We start from the raw sequence: 24753 nt of genomic DNA, 5'->3' as shown, positions 1-24753 counted from the left end.
AATATTGAAGAAATTGAATTGTTAAAAAATTTATAATTATTATACGGAATTATAAAATACGTACAATTATAGCATTATAATTGCAATTATTGATAAGAAAACAAAATGAGAAAAAATTAAAATAACATAATAGGGAGGCAAGAGTAGAAAGGAAAAATATGAAGAATAGAGAGGATACAAATATTTTTGAATGAAAATATGGCATCCTTAAGTAAGATTTTTTTGTGTTTTTCATATTTTAGGCATTACTCTATGCAATCCTATGACTTAAGAACTTTTCATGGACAATTGTAGCTTACCATTATGCTCTCTGGTAAAAAAATTTGCAGAGTTGGAAAGACATTTTTGTCGGCTATCGGTCTCCAGGCATTGAAGACTTTGTGCTCATTTCAACTGTATGCTTCTTTCATCTCTGTCCTTGTATGATCTGCTGTAAGCATAAAAACGTGGCTTACATTAAATTCTTAGCACTTGAAATAAATATAAGCGAATGTTATAAATGAAGAAGTATATTTTTGTTATTTTGGATATTAATATTCTTTCAAAACGATTTATTTGAATAAACATTAGAAATATGTAATGCGGCATTAATGTTTTGATATATTTTAGTTTTCTCACATGCATGATATAATTAAGAGAATTTTATTTCTTTACTTTACGTATTCTCTCTTAGTAAAGATATAAAATTCAGAAATATGAATTCGTTGTTTTAAATCGATAAATTTTAGTAATATACGTAATTTTACGTAATATAACAATGTTATAAATAATGATGAATTAAATAGAGTGCAAAATTACTGATAGAAAATTAATATTAACAAGTTTGTTATATTGTAGTATGAATGTTTAAGATTGGCGACACTCAAATTTTAGTAATTCTTGTTCCATCGTGTAATATAATTTCCAATCCGTGGCCAATGTAAGGAAAATTGAAAGAAATTGAGATCAACCGACTTTCTTTCTTCCATTAGTTAGAGCATGTAAAGATGACATTTTTAGATATTAAAATACTCTTTTTAATTAAATATTTGAATTTCAAATAAATATATATAACATACAACAAAGACATATCTTACTAAGATTTGTATTTCTTTAATAAAGCACTATACTTCATCTTATATATATATATATATATATTCTTTAGAAATTGCCATATGGACAACAGTTAACTAAGTGCGTATCAGGTACCCTGAAAGCTTCAATCTATACAATGATGATTCAATCGACAAACATTGAACTATAAAGTTTAACGTGCATAGCAGTTACGTGCATGACACAAATTTCCTTATATTATATAACTATGACTATTATACGCTGACTAACAAGGCGCAATAAAGCCTTTCTGAAGCTCTTGGTCGATAATTTAATGCGAAATTACATCAAAAGTATCTTTAATTTAATCAATAAGTATGCTTCTATACACTTGTTAGCATTCTCGACAAATACAAAATTTAACGCACCGCAAGATAAATGCATATAACGACCGATCTATCAATTTTATTTATCTATATTGATAATAAATGTTAAACTAAATTAAAGGTATAATGGTCTAATAAATTTTCGATAGCGCATCAGCTATTCTAATAAAATAAAAAAAAAATGTCTGATATACATATGAAGTGCAATTAGTCGTCAAATACATAGATAAAAAAATTGTATACAATCTTATATAAATATTAGGATATTCCCTTTTATCATTTAAATAATAAATAAGCAATATTATATTATAACTAAAATTGTAAATAATACAAATTCATGAAAGATAAATTTTTCTTTTCTACTTAATTCATTTTAAATATTACTGTTAGTGTATCTATTTATTGTATGTAGTTGTACGAATACAAAATTCGTGAGTTATCGAGGAACAATATTAACTAATATCATTTTTCTGTTACAGAAAATCTCAACATGGGCTTCGATTTGCAGTAAAATTTTCCAATAAACTTCGAACCCAAGAACCCAAGAATATCGATTTTGGATAAATAAAGTTTATTCAAATGTGTGAACTACGGAGTGTTATAGAGTTTTCTAATATACAGCAACGTTACGTAGATTTAATTTCAATGTCTAAATTAATCTGCTGTCGATCATTCGAGAAATTTTAATGCCAAAATTGATGAAATATATTGATGAAATATATAGGTAAAAGAGCTTGTAAAAAGCTTTTCAGCAAAGAATATTAAAAAAAAAAAAAAAAAAAAAAAAAAAAAAAAAAAAAAAAAAAAAAAAAAAAAATCGCGAAACAATAATAAAAAATAAATAATCTTAAGATCATTACGGCTAAAATGAATAACGTATCTATCGGTCTTCTAGACTTCGCAGAAAATGGCAGCCATCAAAATATTACTATGCCTCTCGACTGCGATGCCAATATGCCAATCATCTCTCTCCTCCATCAAATTTTATATTCAATTATCTGTATCGTCGGACTGCTTGGTAATACTCTCGTCATATACGTAGTGCTACGGTTTTCCAAGATGAAAACTGTCACTAATACATATATAGTTAATTTGGCAATAGCCGACGAGTGTTTCCTTGTGGGTATACCATTTTTAGTAACAACCATGAGTCTCGGTGTCTGGACTTTCGGTAAATTCATGTGTAAGGCATACATGACGACAACCAGTATTAACCAATTTACTAGCAGTATATTTCTCTTCATTATGAGCGCCGATCGATACATCGCCGTGTGCCATCCAATCTCCTCCCCAAAACTACGTACTCCGTTCATCTCGAAGATAATTTCGCTGACTGCTTGGATCACCAGTGCCATTTTCATGATCCCCGTATTTCTTTATGCAAATACAATGGAAACTCAAGATGGCCAAATGAGCTGCAACATATACTGGCCAGATGATCATGGTGGACAGACCACCTTCACATTATACAGTTTTATCCTCGGCTTCGCGATACCTTTGACGCTCATATTTATTTTTTACTTTTTAGTTATCAGAAAGCTACAGACTGTTGGCCCAAAGAATAAATCCAAGGAAAAGAAGCGATCGCATCGCAAAGTAACAAGATTGGTTCTGACTGTAATAACGGTCTACATAATCTGCTGGTTTCCTTACTGGCTCACTCAAATGGCACTCATCTACACGGAACCAAATCAGTGCCAGTCGCGCATCACTATCACAACCTTCTTATTAGCTGGCTTTCTCAGTTACTCCAACAGTGCAATGAATCCGATTCTTTACGCCTTCCTCAGCGATAATTTCAAGAAAAGCTTTCTAAAAGCCTGCACTTGCGCGGCGGGCAACGATGTCAATGCGACACTTCATATAGAAAACAGCGTCTTTCCACGTCGGAATAAAGCCCACGCTGAACGCATTCAAGCCAATAAATTAACATCTGGAAATTCGAAGAATGATGGCGAAGATGAGGAGAACGAGCGCGGTCTCCTTATTAGCAAAACGTCGACAACGACCGTAACGATGACTTCGCGATCGAATATCACCGTTACTAGCGAAGTCCGAGATCCGCTAAATCAGCAAAAGGAAAAAGATACACTGAAGAACGGTACGCAATGTACATTGTTAACACAAGTATAAACAGATTTTTTTGGAAAAATGCTCGACTTGTCTTATACTAACGTATCGCAACGTTGTATACACTGTACAAATTTTACAAAAAAAAAAAAAAAAAAAAAAAAAAAAAAAAAAAAAAAAAAAAAAAAACAGAAAAACAAAAGACGACCCATTTGAAATTACGGGAACAAACAAGTAACAACTTCTGAAGGAAAAGCAATGGCTGATCATTTTGAAATATACGACGGGATATTTTACCGTTACCCCTCAAGTAATGATATTATTTATGCTTAAAACATCGTTAAATGTTATAAAAACAAAATTGTAACGGACTTTACCGAAGACCGAAATTTTTGCATAAATAGAGTAGTTAGTTATGAGAATATACGATATAAAAATAAAAAGTAGCCAGTAGACACTATCCTAAAAATAATTATTTTATTAGAAGAATAATACATAGAACGAAAAATAGCAACTGGATACCTTGATTTCTCGAGAAAGTCCAGAGACTGAAGTATGGAGCTTAAATTTTTTAACTGCTTTACGTATTCTATCTTAACTTGTCGTCAAAAAAAAACTCATAAAGCACGAGTCGTATAAGTATCGCGCAAATCTACTAGCTTATTAGCTTATTATTTATTGTTAATTATCTCAGTGTACAAAATGTAATATAAATTATATAAATTACCTTTATATTATAACCACTTATTCATTCAGTCGTTCAATAAAAGTTTCATAAAAAAATATTTTTTAAGAAAAAAAAATCTAAAAAGAAGATTAAAAAGTGACGGATGCAACGTGTTAGAACATTAATGATAATCTTTCAGATTTAAGCAAATGATGGAAATATAATAAGTGCGCTAAATGCACCTCGAGTATTGTCAATTGTTGCTCTATGTGTCGAAATTTTAAATAACAAACAAACATAAGCATTACATTTTAGCTAAATCGAAAAGCAATTCAATGTTGTTTCATTGTTTCTTTTGCCTACATATAACAACATAATTAAACTAGATTAAATAGAAAATTAATGCAAATTCCTTCTACCGATACTGCCGTATGTCATTGACTATATGTTTACAAGTTATTTATAACGATATACTGATTTCAATATTTTTTCTCTATTTCTTTATCAATTTTACAGTGAACAAATTATCTTAATAATTCATTATTATAAGTTATTTTCTAATATATATATATATATATATATATATATATATATATACAAGAATTTGATTGTAGTTGAGTAATGGCAACAGGTTTATAAATGACGACGAGATACAATTATCGCTGCCGAATTCGAGCTTATTACGACTTTAATAAAAATATGACATAATTATTAAGATTAAGAAAATCTTTCAAACTAAATGAATAGAATAGAAATGACAATTTTTCATTAAAATGATCGAGTAGAATTTATTTGCCTACGATTAATTTCTTCCTTAATTTCATAAAATCAACGAATAAATCATAACTGCATTATGTATTTTATTATTGTTGTTGTTGTTGTTGTTGTTGTTGTTGTTGTTGTTGTTGTTGTTGTTGTTGTTGTTGTTGTTGTTGTTGTTGTTGTTGTTGTTGTTGTTGTTGTTGTTGTTGTTGTTGTTGTTGTTGTTGTTGTTGTTGTTGTTGTTGTTGTTGTTGTTGTTGTTGTTGTTGTTGTTGTTGTTGTTGTTGTTGTTGTTGTTGTTGTTGTTGTTGTTGTTGTTGTTGTTGTTGTTGTTGTTGTTGTTGTTGTTGTTGTTGTTGTTGTTGTTGTTGTTGTTGTTGTTGTTGTTGTTGTTGTTGTTGTTGTTGTTGTTGTTGTTGTTGTTGTTGTTGTTGTTGTTGTTGTTGTTGTTGTTGTTGTTGTTGTTGTTGTTGTTGTTGTTGTTGTTGTTGTTGTTGTTGTTGTTGTTGTTGTTGTTGTTGTTGTTGTTGTTGTTGTTGTTGTTGTTGTTGTTGTTGTTGTTGTTGTTGTTGTTGTTGTTGTTGTTGTTGTTGTTGTTGTTGTTGTTGTTGTTGTTGTTGTTGTTGTTGTTGTTGTTGTTGTTGTTGTTGTTGTTGTTGTTGTTGTTGTTGTTGTTGTTGTTGTTGTTGTTGTTGTTGTTGTTGTTGTTGTTGTTGTTGTTGTTGTTGTTGTTGTTGTTGTTGTTGTTGTTGTTGTTGTTGTTGTTGTTGTTGTTGTTGTTGTTGTTGTTGTTGTTATTATTATTATTATTATCGCTATAATAATAATTATTATTATTATTATCGCTATTATTATTATTATTATTATTATTATTATTATTATTATTATTATTATTATTATTATTATTATTATTATTATTATTATTATTATTATTATTATAGATTACAGACTTATAAATATATCCCCAATAAATTTCGTAACAAAACTTGTACTTAAATTCCTTCTTACTGCATAAGATAGTACATTCGACACGTTATGACTTAATGTACGAAATGGTAAATAGAATAAAATAAATAATACTTGGCTGTTACTTCATGTTTTTTCTAAATTTGAATGCAGTCCATAAGATGAAAGGAAAAACAAAAGACAAAGCATAAATGAAATGGGGAAAAATATATCATTTTTAATTAAATGAAAGGAAACGTTAAAATGAGACGTAATTCGTGCAGCGGATATTAAAAGTACACGTGATCTTGGATATTATAATAATCATTGTACTCAGGTATTAATTCGTGCATGAAATGAATATTTAAGATAAAAATATAAGTGTATGAGATTTACGATATTAACCGTATCCATATCCATTGTCCGTCAAATTATAACGATATATTTTGAGGTCGTAAGCGCAACTATTAAGTCGGTCCTTTTTATAATGACATAAGCGATATAATTGTTTATAATTAATGATTTTTGTAACGTATTAATAAGAGGATGTTGAGTGATGCATTTTAAATAACAATTTACAAAGAAAATAATTTCATCCACATGATTATTAGATATGTAAAATTTTTATAAGTATATAATAATGATAATTAATTAATAAACAATAAATAGAAAATTATTTGTACTTCAATTTTGAGACAAATCATTTATGATTTGTACGTTTTCGAGTATTACGAATATTATATATCTAAAATGTTCCATAAGAGTTCAATTTCATCTAATTTCATTCTCAATCGTACACTGTAAATAATAAATTATTGGATATTAATTTGAAAAGTCACTTTAATATTTTAAATAAAAAATAAATTAACCATACGACCTTTAACATTTATTAAATCATTTTACATCCTCTTATATGAATTCTCCTACAAAGCAAATGACATAATTATATGTTGTCTATTTTTATCACATTACTGTGATGATTATTTTAAATAGAATATAATGATAATAATATTCGATGATGTGTCGTTTGGAAATTTAAAAAGAATTTGTATATAATCTTTATTGCATTTTTATTATTCGATGAATGGAATGATAAAAGTAAATGTCTCTATTGTAAGTATATTTTATAAAATCAATAAATAATAATATTTAACCTATCGTATCGAATATATATCTTCTCAATGATTATAAATATAAAGTGAAATTATTCCTTCATCTTTTAATAGGGATATTTATATAGAAAAAAAATAATAAATATATATATATATATATATATATATATATATATATAGTGTTTGCATGAACGTATACACGTAATGCAATGAACGTAAAATATTTTATCTATTATAAAGCGTACACAAGGGAATTACTAATATCGATATTAATGAATAAAATGTAAAATACCGATGGTATTATTCATTGTAATTTCATTTCCTTATAAAGTCTACAACAAAATTTTCTCAAAAGTAAAATGCAAACCAATTGTTGTTATACTTCTTAACAAGCTTATTAATGTATTAAGAAGTCACTGTTAAATTTAAAAATGTCAGAAAAACTAATATAAATACTATGTAATCATTGCCAGGGAATGCAATACCAACTGTCTGCATATTAAAATTTTTTGTATAAATCACACGTTTACATCAACTTATTCATGTTATTTTGTTAGAAAAATTAGGATTTTTTTTTCTTTTTTTACAACTAATTGTACATTATCTATAATTTATATGTTTTGTTATGACCTTACATCATAAAGAGAACGTTACATCCATCGCCTGATTGTCAGCTCGACTTTCTGTTCTATTACTGAAAAGATCTTTGAAAATTCTCATAAACTTAATAGAATCTAAATGTGCAAACTTTGGAGTGATACGTTCAATGTAAAATTGTTCGATTTGCAAATAATTTACATAACTATATTTTACATTCCGATTCTTTATTCCATGAAAATATAACGTCACTTTTCATAACCGCTTAATGTGATCCTTTAAATTCTTAAGGTTATGGTGCACCATTTCCATGGGAAAATGCACGTTTAGGTAATGGCGTAGTAGCTTGACATAACGTTTTTTTTTTTTTTTTTATAAAGCGAGCAGCCATTTTGCTAACGTACTCAAGGTAAATCATGAGCATAAGCTGTTCAATATAGACTTTGATATTCTTAGAGGCAAGTGTGGCTGAATAAATAAATCATTAATAGATATAGAAAATCTATAAGCATTTATTATCAATTTATATTATGTCTTGATAATTTCCAGTTTAAAACATTACGTTTCATATAATTCTATAGAGTATGTGTTTTCCATTTATGATCTGTAATTAAAAATACAAAAAATCACCGCGTTAATACTACTTAATAATATTAATTCGAAATCTGTTTATAAACGCTTGTCAATCAGACCGTAACGATTATTAAATATTGGACAGAAACGTCAATTTGCCATTCTTTAACGGAATTGGGTCTTCTTTTTTTTTTTTTTTTTTTTTTGTTAAAGTGTCTCAATAAATCAAATCAAGAGAATAATAAGAATCGTTATTTTTTGGAATCCATGTGTTAGTAAATCAATGACGAAGTACGATTAGAGATTAGTAATTTTCTTTCAACTTAAATATCTAAAGCTTTAACGATTAAATAGATGACTGACTGGTTGGTTTTAAAGAAAAAGGTAAGTACAAAGCAATTTAACAGAGTCATTTTTGTTAACTATTAGTAGAATGATAAAAGAAAAATATCGAAATTTTGGATTATTGTATTATTAATTGAAATTGCAGAAAAACTGTATCTTTATTGAAGAGGGAAGCTTAAAGAATATTTTTTTCTAATATTATATTTAACCAAAAATACAAAAAAAAAAACGGCTGTTTTCTAGTCAACAAAAAAAAAAAAGGAAGAAAAAAGTATTTAAATATATGTCATTAAAGTCGATTAAAATGTAATTATATTTTATATTTAGTTTTGAAATTTAGCAATTGAATACAAATTAAAAATAAATTTTCTTATTAGGTTTTGCAATTTTCTAGTACTCGCTTGCTTAATATTTAATAGTTTTCAAAAAAGACAGTTATTATTTGTTGATCGAAGTATATAAATGATATTGGGCTGAAATACAAGACGTATGTTTATGTTTTGAAAATATTAAATTTACCTCACAACTGTATAAGTAAATAATACAAAACCTAATTATTGCATACGACTTTGAAAAGTAATTATTTTAACAACAAAAATTTGAATATTCTATAGAAACGTAAACAGAGGATTCTATTATCTATCCACGGCAAAAATGTTCCATAAAATAAAATAAATTTTTAGATAAATTACATTTGAGTTTATACATTGGGACTATAATAAACACAATTTATTTTATTCAGTTGTTATACTGTAGAAGACAGTCGGCGAACGTTAAATGCCCCGTAAAGCTGGGCAATCCAATTTCAGAAAACATATATACACTACAATTATTATAGTAATAAACGATCAATCGTACATTTTAAGAAACAAACTAACGTACAAGCATTTGTCCCTATTTGTAATTGTGTAACTCAACAAATGCTAATGATAATTAAAAAAAAAAAAAAAAAAAAAAAAAAAAAAAAAAAATAGACTATTAATTACGCTTATTTCTATTTCTGCGAGTCGCAATTTAAAGGAGAAGCCCTGCTGAAAACTAACAATTAGTAAATGATTTAATCGATCGAAAATACTGCCGAATAACAGATAAAATGTGAAACGAATTCCTTATCCTTACCATATAGGATTATATTCGAACAATTTGTTGACTCCGAGGATTCGAATTTTAAGGCAAAATTATAAAAAAAATTTACCATACGTTTCATCATTTGATTGCTTATACTTACTTTGAATAATGTTTGTCAGTTTTATCTGAAAATTATAATAATTTAAGAATTCCATTTATTATTTAATTGAGTAAATTAACTTAATTAAAGAAGTAATTATGGGCGATGCTTTTCCTAAATTATTTTTTATTAGACTGACATTAAATTTCAAAAACTAAGATATAAGGTTCGTGAAAAATGTGAAGAAAAAAATTGTTATAAATATAAATTGTGTTTGTTTTTTGTTGTTGTTGTGGTTGTTGTTGTTGATTTAATTAATCTATTTAGAGGTAAAATGATTTTATCATTTATAAATAAATTGTTAAACGTAATGTAAAGTATTCTTAAGCGGTTATAATGGTACATTAATATTTATATTCAGATGATGAAATAAAATGAACTTCAATTCAATAATGGAATGACTACTTGCATTAAGCCATAACATATAACTTACAAACTAAGAGAAAAGCCAAAATTGCGTACAGTTCGTATAAAGATGTAGATTGTAGCTTTTCATTATATGGAAAATATACGTCTCTATATACCTACACAAGTATATAAAATAATGAAGCAAATTGTGAAAAAAGTTTGTACTTTTGTCTTTTATAGAAAACAAAATTTAATCAATTAATTTGAGCAATTTTATTAGATCTTACATTTTTATTACTTAATCAACAAGAAAATTGCATTCCCTTATGATAATTAATTTTTTAACTAAAATACAAAGTACAGATCAAATTAATTATATTATTTGTTTTACTTTAAAATTTTCTAGTATTACAAATTTCATTCAAAAGTATATATTTTTTAATTGCATTCTCAAATTCTATTTAACTTTAAATATTTAATTTCTTGATACTAATGATAATTTTTATGATTCTGTAACTGAGTTTGTAAATAAGTCCATTCGGTTCTAATATAATTCTTTCTAAACTATGCAACTATTCTATTTAAAAACATAAAATTAATACGTAAACACGTATTGATTAATAGAAATTTCAACAATTCATGTCAATTAATGATAAAATGGAAAACAAATACATTTATAACTGTTTTACAACCGACTTTGATAGGTTCTGTAATGGCTTTTTAACTTCGTAAATTTTATAGTTAAATGTTAAATTAATATGCAATTTATTTTCCATTTTATTGGAAAAATAAATATCTTATGTTAAATTTTAAGCTTTGATATATTAATAATGTTTGTTAATATGATTTTAATAGAAGATGATTTAATACGAAACGATTTAATAGTTTCGAGTAATTAATAAATAAATATATATATTTAACATATTTGATTATAAAGCTTTCAAGTATAAATTTGCGCTAAAAGTACTTCTCTATCTTTAAATTTACATTAAAAATAATTTATAACGTATGAATAAAAAGAACTTGCTTGTTAGAAGAATTTTGAAAGGCAAAAAAAAAAAAAAACTATTAATATTCGAAAATTAGATTTTAAACTTAATTTATTAAACAAAATAAGCATTTAGCTGAAAATAAACAAAAATTCAAATTCAAATTCAATTCCCCAATTAATGATAACTTTGAATAAATTAGTTTTACTTACTTATTATTTAATATACTGTTAGATTACTCGTAGTATATCATCATAAATATTATAATTTATTTAATCATCCTACAATCAATCATGTTGTAAGAGTGAATTCATGAGCGAATGAAAATTCAAATATGAAGCGGCAAATAATTTTTTGTAACCATACACATAGTGTGTGACATTTTCATTGGTTGACTGGTTATTATTGGTTGACTATGTTCAACATTAATGCGCATTAATGCGTATATTCGAATAATACAAGCAGTATAAGAAGATGTAATTTTCATGTTCAAAACCTATGTACGAAATTTTATGTATAGTATAATAAAATAATAATACGCTATTTTACTGTAATATATATCAATCAAAAAGTTCATATTTGAAGTTTTGACAGATATTGACGCGAATGATATCGAAAAAATTTACTATAATGAAGATATTAAGATCTATTTTGAATACTTTATTTCATGTTCTTGTAAAGTTAATGAAAATTAACAACTTTGAACGATTAAAAATTACATACTTTCATTTAACTAAGAATTTTATTTAAATTTGAAAGTATAATATTTAATAACAATTGCTGTATTAAATATTTCTATGACAAACGTATGTATTCGATTGTTCTTGTTTATTATCACATTTAATTACTAAGAAAAATATTTGCGTTTGCCTGTGAATTTTCTATAATTATACGCTATTTAATGAATTGTAATTGAGAATAAACATGTTTATTAAGCACTTATGAAACTTCAAATTGTTAAGTATTCAATTAAAAATGTAATAATATAGAATTATGAAGAATTGCCAAATAGAGTATTTAAAAATAATATTGTGAATTAATATTATATTAATTTATTTTACTAATATTGATTTATAAATAAACTAGAATATTTATGACAGTTTGATAATTTATATCTTAATATCTTACAGAAATGACAGAATACAGATATTACAGAAAATTAAGCTTTTGTAATTTACATTTGATTAGTTTGTGATCGACTGCATTATTTAATCGTTAATTATAAGAATGGAAATTATTAATAGCAATTATTTAAATATTTTATTTTATAAAATACTAAAATATTATTTAATAATTTTAGGACATTCAGTTAATCTACTTAAATGCAATATAATGAAATGTAAAATTCGTATTTGAAATAAAAAAATGTATCTTGAAAATTAATATTCAAATTTTAATAACAAAGGCATTTTAATGTTGACGCTTTATTTATAAAACGGGCAATAAATAATATAATATAACTAATAGTACATATAAAATAGTGACTAATTAAATTTAAAAATGAACAATGCAACTGACCGCTGAGCTTAAATTCTATATCTACGGTTATAAAATTTTAATTTCTACATTTAAGATGAATGATGCTAATGAATCAAGACTACATTAACACTTTTAAATAATAATTTCAATAAACGTGAATACAAAGATCATTTTCTTAGTACGTAAAATAATGAATATGGGGCGAATGGATTTCATGAGAAAATCTAGATATGTCAAAAACATAGAACATAGTTCAGAAACTAATTTCGAATTTCTATTTATCTCATCACATCGGAAAATGTATGCGAGACTTCAGAATATTTGGAACATTGAGTCTATGTGAAGTAATTTTATGTATGTCAACAGATTTGTCGTTCAAACAGAATTTATTTGGCAAAAGCGCTGGCAAACTTCTATGTTTAAATATAATTTTTTAATCCGTTTACAAATAATTTTTCGCCATACACATTCAGAAATCAAAATCATCGCAATAATTAATATCATAATCGAGTAATTGCATAATCAATCCAATCTTACCTTTTTCTTTAATTATAAATGAAATTAAAATAAATGTACAACGGCTTTATTTATTTTAGCTTTATTGATTCAAATTTATACATACATAATCATTCAAACATAAATTTCTTCTCCAAACTTATACAATACGTTACAATATTGTTACGTCGAGTTTGCAAAAAATTCGCATCCCAAGTATTATTTTTTATTCCTATGATATAGAATTCCTAACTTTTTTTTCTCTGTCACATATAGTCAAGTTTTCCTAATAATGATTATTGTATTTGTGCAAATATAGTGAATATAGTAAGTGGGAACACCGTCAATTTACATATTATCATTTGAATTTATCGATGCTTCAGAGTTTAAAGATATATGATGATTATCTAAATTTACTTGTAGCAAATTATCTACTGCTCATGGAAACTAAACTTTTATCTTACTCTACGTTATTAATAATAAAACTCAGCAATAAAATATTAATAATCATATTTAAATAATCTTGAAAGATCTACATTTTTTAACTACTTTTTAATATTACATTATAAATTCCAAATATATCAAGCAGGTAGTTTAAGAACTTTGATTTTTTGTTAAATAACTTACAAAAAAAAAAGTTATATGTAATGATTCTTTTTATTAATTTATATATATATATATTAATGTATTCATTTATCATAATATTAATACTTAATTATTTTAAATAATGCATACTTTATAATTTTAAATAAAAATTGTAAATAAATAAAAATTTAATTGCAAATAAAAAATCTTTCAGTATTACAAAAATCCTGATTACACAAAAAAAAATATAATCATATATAAGAATTAAATTACAATTTAATAGTATTTGTTGAAATGGAATAAGATGAATATTTACTTTTAGCCATAAAATGAAAATATAAAATCCTTATAATATGTCAAGTGAATCCATAAGATCAACTTACTCAATATAAAAATATTACTAATTTATAAAAATCGTTTAACAGCAAATTACAGTTATATAAAACTGAAATGACAAAACAAAAATTAATATAAAAATAAAACTTTATGAATATTTAATTTTAATATTATATATATATATATATATATATGAATTTAATAACCGTTTATACGTGAAATTCATTATTAATAATAAGATACAAACGAATTACATAATTATATAAATAATTCAATAATTATTACAATAAATGTATAATATATTTATAAAAATAAAACAAATTGTATGAAGAGGTGAAAATCAATCGACTCCCATACCTTTTCATAATTTAACATTGACATAATCACTACTTGCATATAGAGTAAACTTTTACGAATATAATGTACCAGTAGTGTTTACGAATTTGCTGAAATTTGTTTACAATTTTATTTTACAGAAGTAAAAATACATTAAAAAGAATATTATTTTTCTTACAGTTATAATTTGCTTTCATTATCAAAAACTATAAAGTTACATACATATGTTCAGTTATAGTCAATAAAGTTTTATATCTATTTTTTTTTTTTACAATATAATTCGGTACATATAATATATATTTAATATCTATTTAAATATACTATTATACGTTACTATTATAAATTATACTTTTCAAAATGTAGCTAATAAAACTTCAATAATAATCTATTAACTACAATGGTGGATTTTCTTGTATAAGTATAAATATCTTATTAAATTAATTATCAATTAGTAGTAAGTTCAAAGTTATAATGGCCTATCGGTAAGATAGCGGAAACTAAATATCGAATGAAAAAACTATGAAAATTGTCTTTTTCTGTGCATCCAAATGAAACATTTGAAAATTCAAAAACTGGTGAAAAAAAAAACAATGAATATTTAAATAGCAAAAGTAACATAACCATGTACGTATTATACGTACGTAATATATATATATATATATATATATTCTTTAATAAAAATTTCTAATTTAATTAAAGGTATATATGTTCAAAATATATAAATGCAAATTTTATATTCAAATAATTTGTAGTTTGGAGAAAATGCATATTTCCCGTTAACTTTTAGAAGCAAATGACCATTTTTATTAGATTACTTTGTAAAAGCTACAATGTGAGGAAATAATAAAGGAAATAAAAAAAAAAGGGCGTTATAAATTTAGTAATAAATATTTTTCAAGTAATATCAACAAATGCATAAAGTTTAAGAAAATATTATAAAGCTATCATACTCCTACTATCACAATTTATTGTGTTAAACAACCAAATTAAAATACTAATGATTAAAAACATGAGTAAATTATTGAAACTTTAGAATATTAATTTAAAGTATCGCGGACACACTATTCTGTACATTACTATACATACTAAAAAAAAATATGTACAGATAAAAAAAAAAAAAAAAAACTAAAGTCATCGTAGAAGACAATGAAAACTTTATACGTATGCGGTGTAAAAGAAATAAGGGTAGATAGTTAATTTTTTAGCATGGTAATTTTGATTTTTTAGTACTTTGAGAATGGAAATTAGTATAAGAATAATATTTTATAGAATCATAATAAAGGATGTAATAAAAACATTGTTTGCCATTTTTATAATTAATTATTTAATAAGATCAATTTTGTTGCCATAATAATTGAATGAAACTTTCGATTAATCAAACTGGTGATACTCAGATTCGAATTCATATGCTCAAATTTATTCAGACTATTTGCTGAGCATTTTGATGAGCCAGGCGAACGTTCATACTCACAACTTCTAATCGAATTATTTTCCTTAATTATTCATCTTCGTTATTTGGTAAAACTTTTGCATTAAACCATAAGAATAGTTTCAAGTAAAAAATCGAGATAAACATATCGAAATGTTAATTGTTCATAGAATCATTGTATATAAAAGTAAAAATTGCAAGTAAAGATGACGATCTCTTCATGATTATTAGACATTGAAGGTGGGTATTTTTTTTTTATTAATGTCGTACATCCTTAGAATTTGGTAAGATATTCTATTAGCTGGTACGTATAAGGATACATATTTGCGTGAGATGGGATGAATCGATTATAAACCGCTTGGTCGCGAGCTTAAACTAGTTCTGTTCACTTTTCATGCTCTTCGTAAGCGAGTACGCATACGAAAATCAATTATCATAAGACTACTTCACCTTCTGAGCTGACAATGTTTTTTCTCTCCAACATATCATCATTTTCTTCTTTTGAATTTAATTCGCTCATCTTTATTTCTTTAGATATGTTAAAAACGCGCCCATTTCTTTCTTTCATCTCTCTCTCTCTCTCTCTCTCTCTCTCTCTCTCTCTCTCTCTCTACATATATATATATATATATATATATATATATATATATACCGATCCTATCTGACACTGCTACTGTCCATCAGTTCCAAGCGCGATATTCAAAGCACCTGTTGTGGAGTGGTGAAATCTATCTTGTAAGACGGTGCCACATATGGGATAAGAATCCACAAAATAATTGGAAAATTGAAAACTGAAGACAAAAATTCTTTTATAAAGCAAATAAATTCTTGTTTCGAATGAAAAGCAAAAAAACAAAATAATGGTTTTGATAAAAAATTCATTATTACATTATTGTTTAAAGATAAGATAAGTATAATTGCGAGTGAAATACATATTGTTATTTTAAAAGATAAATTTATAATATATATTGATTATTTATTTATTCAATATATATATATATAAAAATATTAATAAATATAGCAGTGAAAATAAATCAGTCGAACCAACTAATCGCACATTAAATACAATCATAGTGTTTACTATTGAAGACCGAATACGGCGCGTAAGAATTCGCAATCCTTGGCTAATATCGGCTAGTATCTGGGATATCCTATTCGGTTGCAAGTATTTGTAACTACATCCTTAATACATTTTCTCCAGGTTTTAAAATATTGGGTAAATAATTCTAAGGCAGAGGTCCTGAGACATTTGTAATAAAGTGCATCACATACGGAGCAAGATGTACAAACGACAAATTGAGTTATTGAATCTTGTATCATTAACGAAAATTATTCAATTGTAACGTTATTCTTTCCTTTGTTGTCGAAAGAGCGTACATGAGGTAACAAAAAGAAAGAAAAAAAAGTAAGGAGTTTCTATTAATTATTCGACATTGAATTGTAGCTTATCATTTAAAATTAAGGACATACATGTAAGCAACTACATTCATAATTTTCGTTTGCATACGATTATCAACGTAAATATGTATGAATACAATTTACTTCAATATCCATAATATTACAAATAACATTACAATTTTACATTCCCAATATATATAAATTGATAAATTATAAATAATTATCCTCCTTTATTATAAGAAATAAGTTTTACTTGGTCCTTTTATTCTTATAGTAGTTAAATATATATATATATATATATATATTTTATTACTAAACATTTAAAATATTATAAAAGTTTAATAAATAGTATGATATAACTCAAGAAACAATTTACCTAGGTTATTTCAATTTAGTAACACAATAAAAGACCTAAAACTGAACTCTGAAATTATATTTTAAGGAGAGATTATTTTATAATAATAATGTACAGTTCGCATCGTAACAAAAATAAGTAAACTCCAATATTGAAAAACTTTGACTCTATTATCATAAATTGTAAAAAAAAAAAAAAAAAAAAAAAAAAAAAAAAAAAACAACAACAACAACAACAACAACAAAACAAAAAAATATTGAGAAAACTTTTATATATTTTATTATACGTGCACCAATTTTTTTTTACATCCTTCAATACAAGCATTATTATTATTAATAATTTATCAATTAATCATGCCTAACTATATATTAATTAATGATTTAATTGTATTATATTGCATGATAATGATACAAAAACCTTATAATAACATATATGTACCAATTAATTGTGCGCAATTCTATTTAAATCTTGAAAAACAAATGTTCACTGGTATACATAAAAAATACTCAATGTCAAATGTGCATCATCGAAAACATTTTCTCAAAGATTCATAAGTCTTTTAATGCTCTAATTACGAAATATATTCATTTTATCAATTGACTTCGATCTCATTAAGCGATTCAAATACGAGACCATAAGTATTTTCACATTTTATATTGTAAATTATGGAAAAAAATTACGTTTGTTAACTATCTTACTTTCTTTAATTCTTTCTTCTCCTCTTCCACATTCGTAAAAGTCAGCTCGAGTTGGAATTATATTTCGAAAATTTACCGTACGTGCATGCTAATGCACTACTTCGGCAAAACGTCATCCGAAGGAAGGAATAACTGAAATTTTGCCATGTCTCGTAATTGCGCAGTTCGAATCGCAGAAAATACAATTCCTCGTTCCCTACATGTCGCTATCTTTGGAATTTCGAAAATGCGAAATGCCTGAAATAGCTTTAAGTTCTTGACGAACCGCTAAGCAGATAGACCCCGTCATTTTCTCTATATACAAGCATTCTTACTTGTTTAATGAAAAATTGCGTGTGTTTGTGGGCGCGTGGGCATGCGCGATCGTCCACTCAAGTCTTTAATTTTTCATAATTATTAATTTAGTTTCCTTAAAATCGATCAACAATTTCATCCTTAACAATCAACGATTTCTTAAAGCATTTATAAGAGATATCGATATTATTATATTTCTAATTCATTAAGTATTCTTAAAATAGTAAAACAATACGTTAAATTATACAGAAAATTATGAAATTGAAGTCAATTGTTAAAATGCTCCTAGCCACGATGTTTTTTCGAAATCGAAACCGTCGAGACATTCCTAATACCGACTCTCCCACCACTTACAATGGGTGGAAATAAATCGGTATGACACTCTCGGTCGAACTCAAACGGCACAATCTCGTTTACATAAACGTTGCGTGTTCCGTTACTCTGAAAAGATTCGATTCTCTTGCTACGATTCTGTTAGAGTGACTACTAGTCGCGTTCACCAGTATTGCTCATTTGTGCCTCATTTGTAGATTCGTTCGCAGAACTTACCATAACTCTCTTTTATCAGTACCTAATCAAATGTGTTTTACATCCTTCCTCTACCAAGAGTACGCACTTACGTACATGATCAATTTAAATGTTAAATTAACGCATATCAGGTTTTTATATCGCTGCTGGAATACCTTGTTGTCCATCTATGGATCAGTCAATACTCACAGAATAATTTATCGTAAATATATATAATAGTTATTGTAAATATGCAATTATATTATAACATTATACGTAAAATTATGCTAAAAATTCACGTTTTATTTTTGAAATTGTAGATGGAATTTTTTTAATGGATGCTCATTAAAGCCATACCGATTAAACTTTGATTACATAATATAATTATTATCTTTTAATTGAGGGGTCATTGTCTACGATATATTGTACATTTGCTTTTCGGATTTGAGAATTCCGTGGAGTCTTTCGGCGCATATTGTTTTGTCTATTTCGCATGGTATTTACTAGGTTTGAATTACAAAATTTATTAATAATTTATACAATTTTAATTCAATCAAATAATATAATATTTATAATTCTAATACAAACTACAAATAAGAAGATTAAAACAAAATTTCATTACAACTTGGATAATAAAGATTTTTAATTAAACGATTGCTATTACCACATAAAGAAATCAATTATTGACGAGCTTCGTATATATTTGGAGAGCTATTTTATTTTTCTATACTACCCCTTCATAATTCTAATGTAAAAATGAAATTATCACAATAGATTTTGAAGCATCTACAGCTACGAAGAAATGATAATATAAAACGATAACTTAGTTTTAATGAAGAAGTATAAAGAAATATGTAGCAAAATTAAATTCTGCATAAAACTTATATGAACGCAAAATATATATGTGTAAAAACGTAAAGTTTAATATAAACAAATTATATTGACAAATAATGAGACTTTTCATGCTTTATGATTGATCATAAATTGTACAGCATCATTGTACAGCACAATTATATATATATATATATATATATATATATATATATATATTAATCGTCCACGTTGATTTATATTTGTTTAAACGCCAACTTAAGTTTATTCAGCGCAAATTAAATATTTTTCACTTAATCATTGAGACGGTAAAATGTTCTGCATAAGAAAGTAACGAAGCGACAAATTAATCGATAATAATCCGTGATAATAAACATAAAAATTAAATATATCGAATACTAATTAATGATTGCTTATAACGTAATAGCGTCCACTAGTGAAAGTAGACATAAGCTATTAGTGATAATATAGGAATAAATATGGAGTTGGTGAACGACAGGTACACGCGTCACTCAAAACTTTTCGTATCTTCGAAAGATACTGTGTAAAACTGACTATAAAATATGTATTAGATCCTTCCATGCTAAAACGAGAAAATCGTCGGAAAGCGACTCGTAAGTCCGGAAAGCTTTACGGCTGATTCAGCTTTGACGTGTATATTTGACCGCTTGCAACTTTCAGTATGTGCGTAGGTACAAAAGCAATCGAGGAAAGAAAAAAAAAAATTGAGCCTAAAGACACGCTTTTATGATTTCTAAGAGCTAATAATGCTACAAACCTGTTGTCCTACAGAGTAATGTCGTAAAATTCTTTTGTTGTAGCAATTTTTTCGATAATAAATGCATTTTCGAATAGGTCAAAAAAAAAAAACAAAAACAAAAACAAAAACAAAAACAAAAAAAAACATGTCCTTTTAACGATATTTATTTTGAATTGTTGCTTTTATAATTATTTGAGAAATTGCATCCATAAAGCTTCATTCAATTTTTCGTGTATACAACTTGTATACATTTACATTTGCTAATTCATAAAATACTGATAAAAGTTATAATTTATTAAATAAATGGATAAATAATTTCCACTTTTGGAACTTTTGACACTTTCTTTCACAATTAAATATTCATATAAAAAATTAGATTTCAAATACTTAAATGATTGTTGATTTATAATTATTGATTATATAAGTAAGGGTACGATAATTTCACATAAAATATTATTTGCGTTTGTTTAGATGGAACCAAATAATCTAAAAAATTCTAGCTTTACTAATTATATTTATTCTTATCATTGACAAGATAAATGTTATTATTTTCTTGTGCCAATTATATATATATATATATATATATATATATATATTTGTTATTATTTCTTTATAGATATTTAAATTTGATATATCGTTCATTAACGGAATTTCAATAATCAATTGATATTTCTACAAAATATTCTGCAATTCAATATAATCTTCTATAATATTAATCGTGTCTTAATTCACGATCCAATTACCAATTAATTGAGGTATTAAAATCTGCATCAATCATCAAACATATGTTACATATAAATAATTAGTAATTTTAGTAAAGATATTAATGTGACGTTGACTATATTACCGCGTGTTGACTATGCAACACTAAATCAGTTAAGTAAAGCTATTTCGTGAGAGCGGAGACTACTGACACTTGTACTGCACATGGAGCAAGACCTTAATTAGAAGCGTTACTGTATAATTTCGTACTTAAAGTACTACTATAGATAATGATAGTAGATATATAGTGCTTTAGTAAATGCAGAAAAATAGAATGGGTTTATCAAGAGTGCGAACGAGTATCGAGAATCGCATAATATATAAAGAGGCTACCGATACTAAAAAATTAAGGACAATTAATGTTTTATCATTAGAGTAGCTGAAGTGGAAATGAAAAATCTTTTGCTAATTAAAGATCATGAAATACTTAATAACATCGTAGGCTGCGCAGATTATACATAACAAAATGTGAATAGATCATTAAAAAAAAAAAAAAAAAAAACTCATTTTAAATAATAGTAATTTACTATGATAACTCTTGTTCTATATAATATCACAGTTTATAGATTATAAAATATTTCTATTTAGATTATTCAAATGGCCTAAAGATTATTGACATTATAAACAAAACTATTCATATAACTTAGGAAACAATATTTCATCGTAGTTATAAATAATCTATGAAAGAACAGATGAAAACATAATGTAAAATAATAATGATCTGGTTAACCTAATTTCGATATATAATAAATAGTTAGTTCAAATAACGGAAATATACGACGCAAAAATGTACAACGTATTATAAACTATTCTGATAATAAAAAATTCGATGTCGGCAGCACTGCTAATATGTCTTATGTAGAATATATAAACATAAAGAAACATCTCCTTCAAATATCTGAATATCATATTATAAAAAGACACATTTTTAAAAAATCTATTTGTGGCGTAATATTTATTCTACGATAGTGATGTAAAAATTTACTTTACTACTTATATTTTAGAGGACATACATCTTATTCTCTTGGATAACATTTCTTAATTGGTTTTTATAACATTGCCATCATTGAATTTTATATAAAAATAACCTCCAACATTTCTTATAATCTCTTTTCATCAAACTCTAGAATATCATTTCTTAAAATTCTATTTAAAATAAAAAGAATTCAAAACTATTTATGATTCTCCAAACTAAAACAATACACTATAAGATTAAACGAAGAATTCTGAAAATAACATTTTAAAACTACATTTACAACATGATTCTTTAAGCTATATTCCTTCTTCAAAATTACTGTTTATGTAGAATTATAAAAAAAAAAAAAAAAAAAAAAAAAAATGCAAAACGCTAAAGCAAAACTATTAAAGATAAAAGCTCGAAATACGAATACCCGAGACAGTTTGAAAGATAAAATGTAAAAAACATGGTCCAACCTGAATCATATTATATAAACAAATACATATCCTTACAAACAGCATCCTGCTTTGTATGTATAGAGTATTATTTATTTTTTGTATATGCATAAAATTAAATTTTGACATTTGATTTTGTCAAAGTCAACATGATCAAGTCGAGAGATCAAATAAATTTTAATCTACCTTTAAATGTTAAATCTCATCAATTTACTCCAGTCTTAATAAACTTTCCATATTTATGATGTTAATGCAATAAATATTGGAAAACTAACAGAAATGCATACCACTATTTGAAATAATAATCAGCATTCTCGTTATTTTCTTCCTGTAGATTAGATTTTCTAATGGAATTTGCCGATTGCTCAATATATGTTCTTTCAGATCGAAAAAAGTAAATACATAAATAAAGAAGTGACAGAATAAACAATAATGTTAAATTCAATTTTTGAATTGATTCAATTGAATTTTTTTTTATTTTTAAGAAATTTTCGTTCACGTACTTAATTTTGATCAATCTATGTGTTCGTGTAAATATAAACGTTTAGTTCGTTTAAACACTCATACGCACAAAGGCGCGCGTGCGCGCACGCACGCACACACACACACACACACACACACACACAATATAACATTCGACGTCTTCTCAGCAGAATATAAATTGTTTTAAATATTTATCATTACTATTATAAACAGAGATGCAAAAAAAAAATATATAATAGTATTTTTACTAAAAACATCTATATTTATCTATATTTCACGGACTATACAATATATTATTTATTTATTAAGCTTATATATGAAAGCATATAATAAATCATTTATTAAATTTATTTAATAATTTGATTTGATATAATTATAAATTAAATTTATATTATTAACTATGTTATTTGATATCCGACGTAAGCAGCAAATATAAATCTGCTGTTTAGTTCTGCCGATATGATCAGGTGACAAATAAATTAAATACAAGCCACGTAAAATCCAATAGTTTAAATTTCTTAATTAAATCTATATCTAAAATAATATTGTATGCCTTATTATTATCGTGGAAAGTGTTTAAAACTGACTTCTATAAAACTGAGTTTCTGATCAATAAAAAATCTATAAAATAATTTTTCTAAGTCTATTATAACTAATATTCTTCTCGATTCTCTTAAAAGAAATTTTTTAAGACATACTACACCGGTATAAAGATAATGTTATATATCCTGCCGTTAAATTCCCTCTATGTATTTAGCTGAACCTTGGTAATAAGAAAAAAAGTAACCGACTACTTTCCCATCAAGTGATATCCAGTTATAAGGGTCACTACTCCAGTAACTACTATGTGAAAATTTGATGTCAGTCAGTAGTCTTATAAATTTTATATAAATACCGCCAACTATCTGCGTGAGTGAAGTCTTAAAAATTAAAGAAAATCTAATAGAATCTTGTAGACGAGCAAGTTTACTATTTATTCTCTTAGTATAATAATTGATTATTACGATTGTCTCATTATTGAAATTATTTTATTATTACGACATATAGAAAGGAACTACTTACATTTTCGTAAATTAATTCACACTTTATATATATATATAATCAAAGGCTCTTATAAATTATTAATAATATCTTTAAAGAATAAATTTTCCTTAAGTATTCGTAATTAATAAATTATTATATTTCGTTTGAAAAATTAAAGGAAGAAGAAACGATATCAGGAAAGCTTTCGATAGTAAGAAATTTAATAATTTCTTAAAGTTTCCAAATGTATTCAATATAAATGAGCCTTTTAAAAGAATTTGAATATTTACTTCATCAAATCGACTTTGTATATCAAAGAATGTACAAGATTTATTATCTCTAAGAAGATTTTCATTAAATTTTACTTTCAAAATAATTAGATTACCTCGACAGTCTTTCTTGAGGATCAGAATAACATTTTCGAATAAAATTCAAATGTTTAATTCATATATCATTCTAATTGATCTTTATTTATAATTCAAGAAATTGGAATACTATGTTAATCATAAAACTGT

General features: G+C 25.6%; 1 protein-coding gene across 1 annotated transcript; it reads left to right on the top strand.

Annotated features, from left to right (window-relative positions):
* The first annotated feature begins 2260 nt into the window (after window positions 1-2260).
* Window positions 2261-3567, top strand: LOC105368902 (somatostatin receptor type 2). The gene has a single exon (XM_011508055.1). The coding sequence runs from the start codon at window positions 2286-2288 to the stop codon at window positions 3549-3551; it is 1266 nt and encodes a 421-aa protein (XP_011506357.1). The 5' UTR covers window positions 2261-2285; the 3' UTR covers window positions 3552-3567.
* Window positions 3568-24753: the final 21186 nt, after the last annotated feature.

Source organism: Ceratosolen solmsi, unplaced genomic scaffold (genome assembly GCF_000503995.2).
Source record: "Ceratosolen solmsi marchali unplaced genomic scaffold, CerSol_1.0 scaffold1, whole genome shotgun sequence".
Taxonomy (NCBI): domain Eukaryota; kingdom Metazoa; phylum Arthropoda; class Insecta; order Hymenoptera; family Agaonidae; genus Ceratosolen; species Ceratosolen solmsi.
This window is presented reverse-complemented; position numbering and strand designations above follow the sequence as displayed.

Bases quoted from the DNA above. Each gene is read 5' to 3' on its own strand.
- LOC105368902 (XM_011508055.1), top strand. From the start codon at position 2,286: ATGAATAACGTATCTATCGGTCTTCTAGACTTCGCAGAAAATGGCAGC.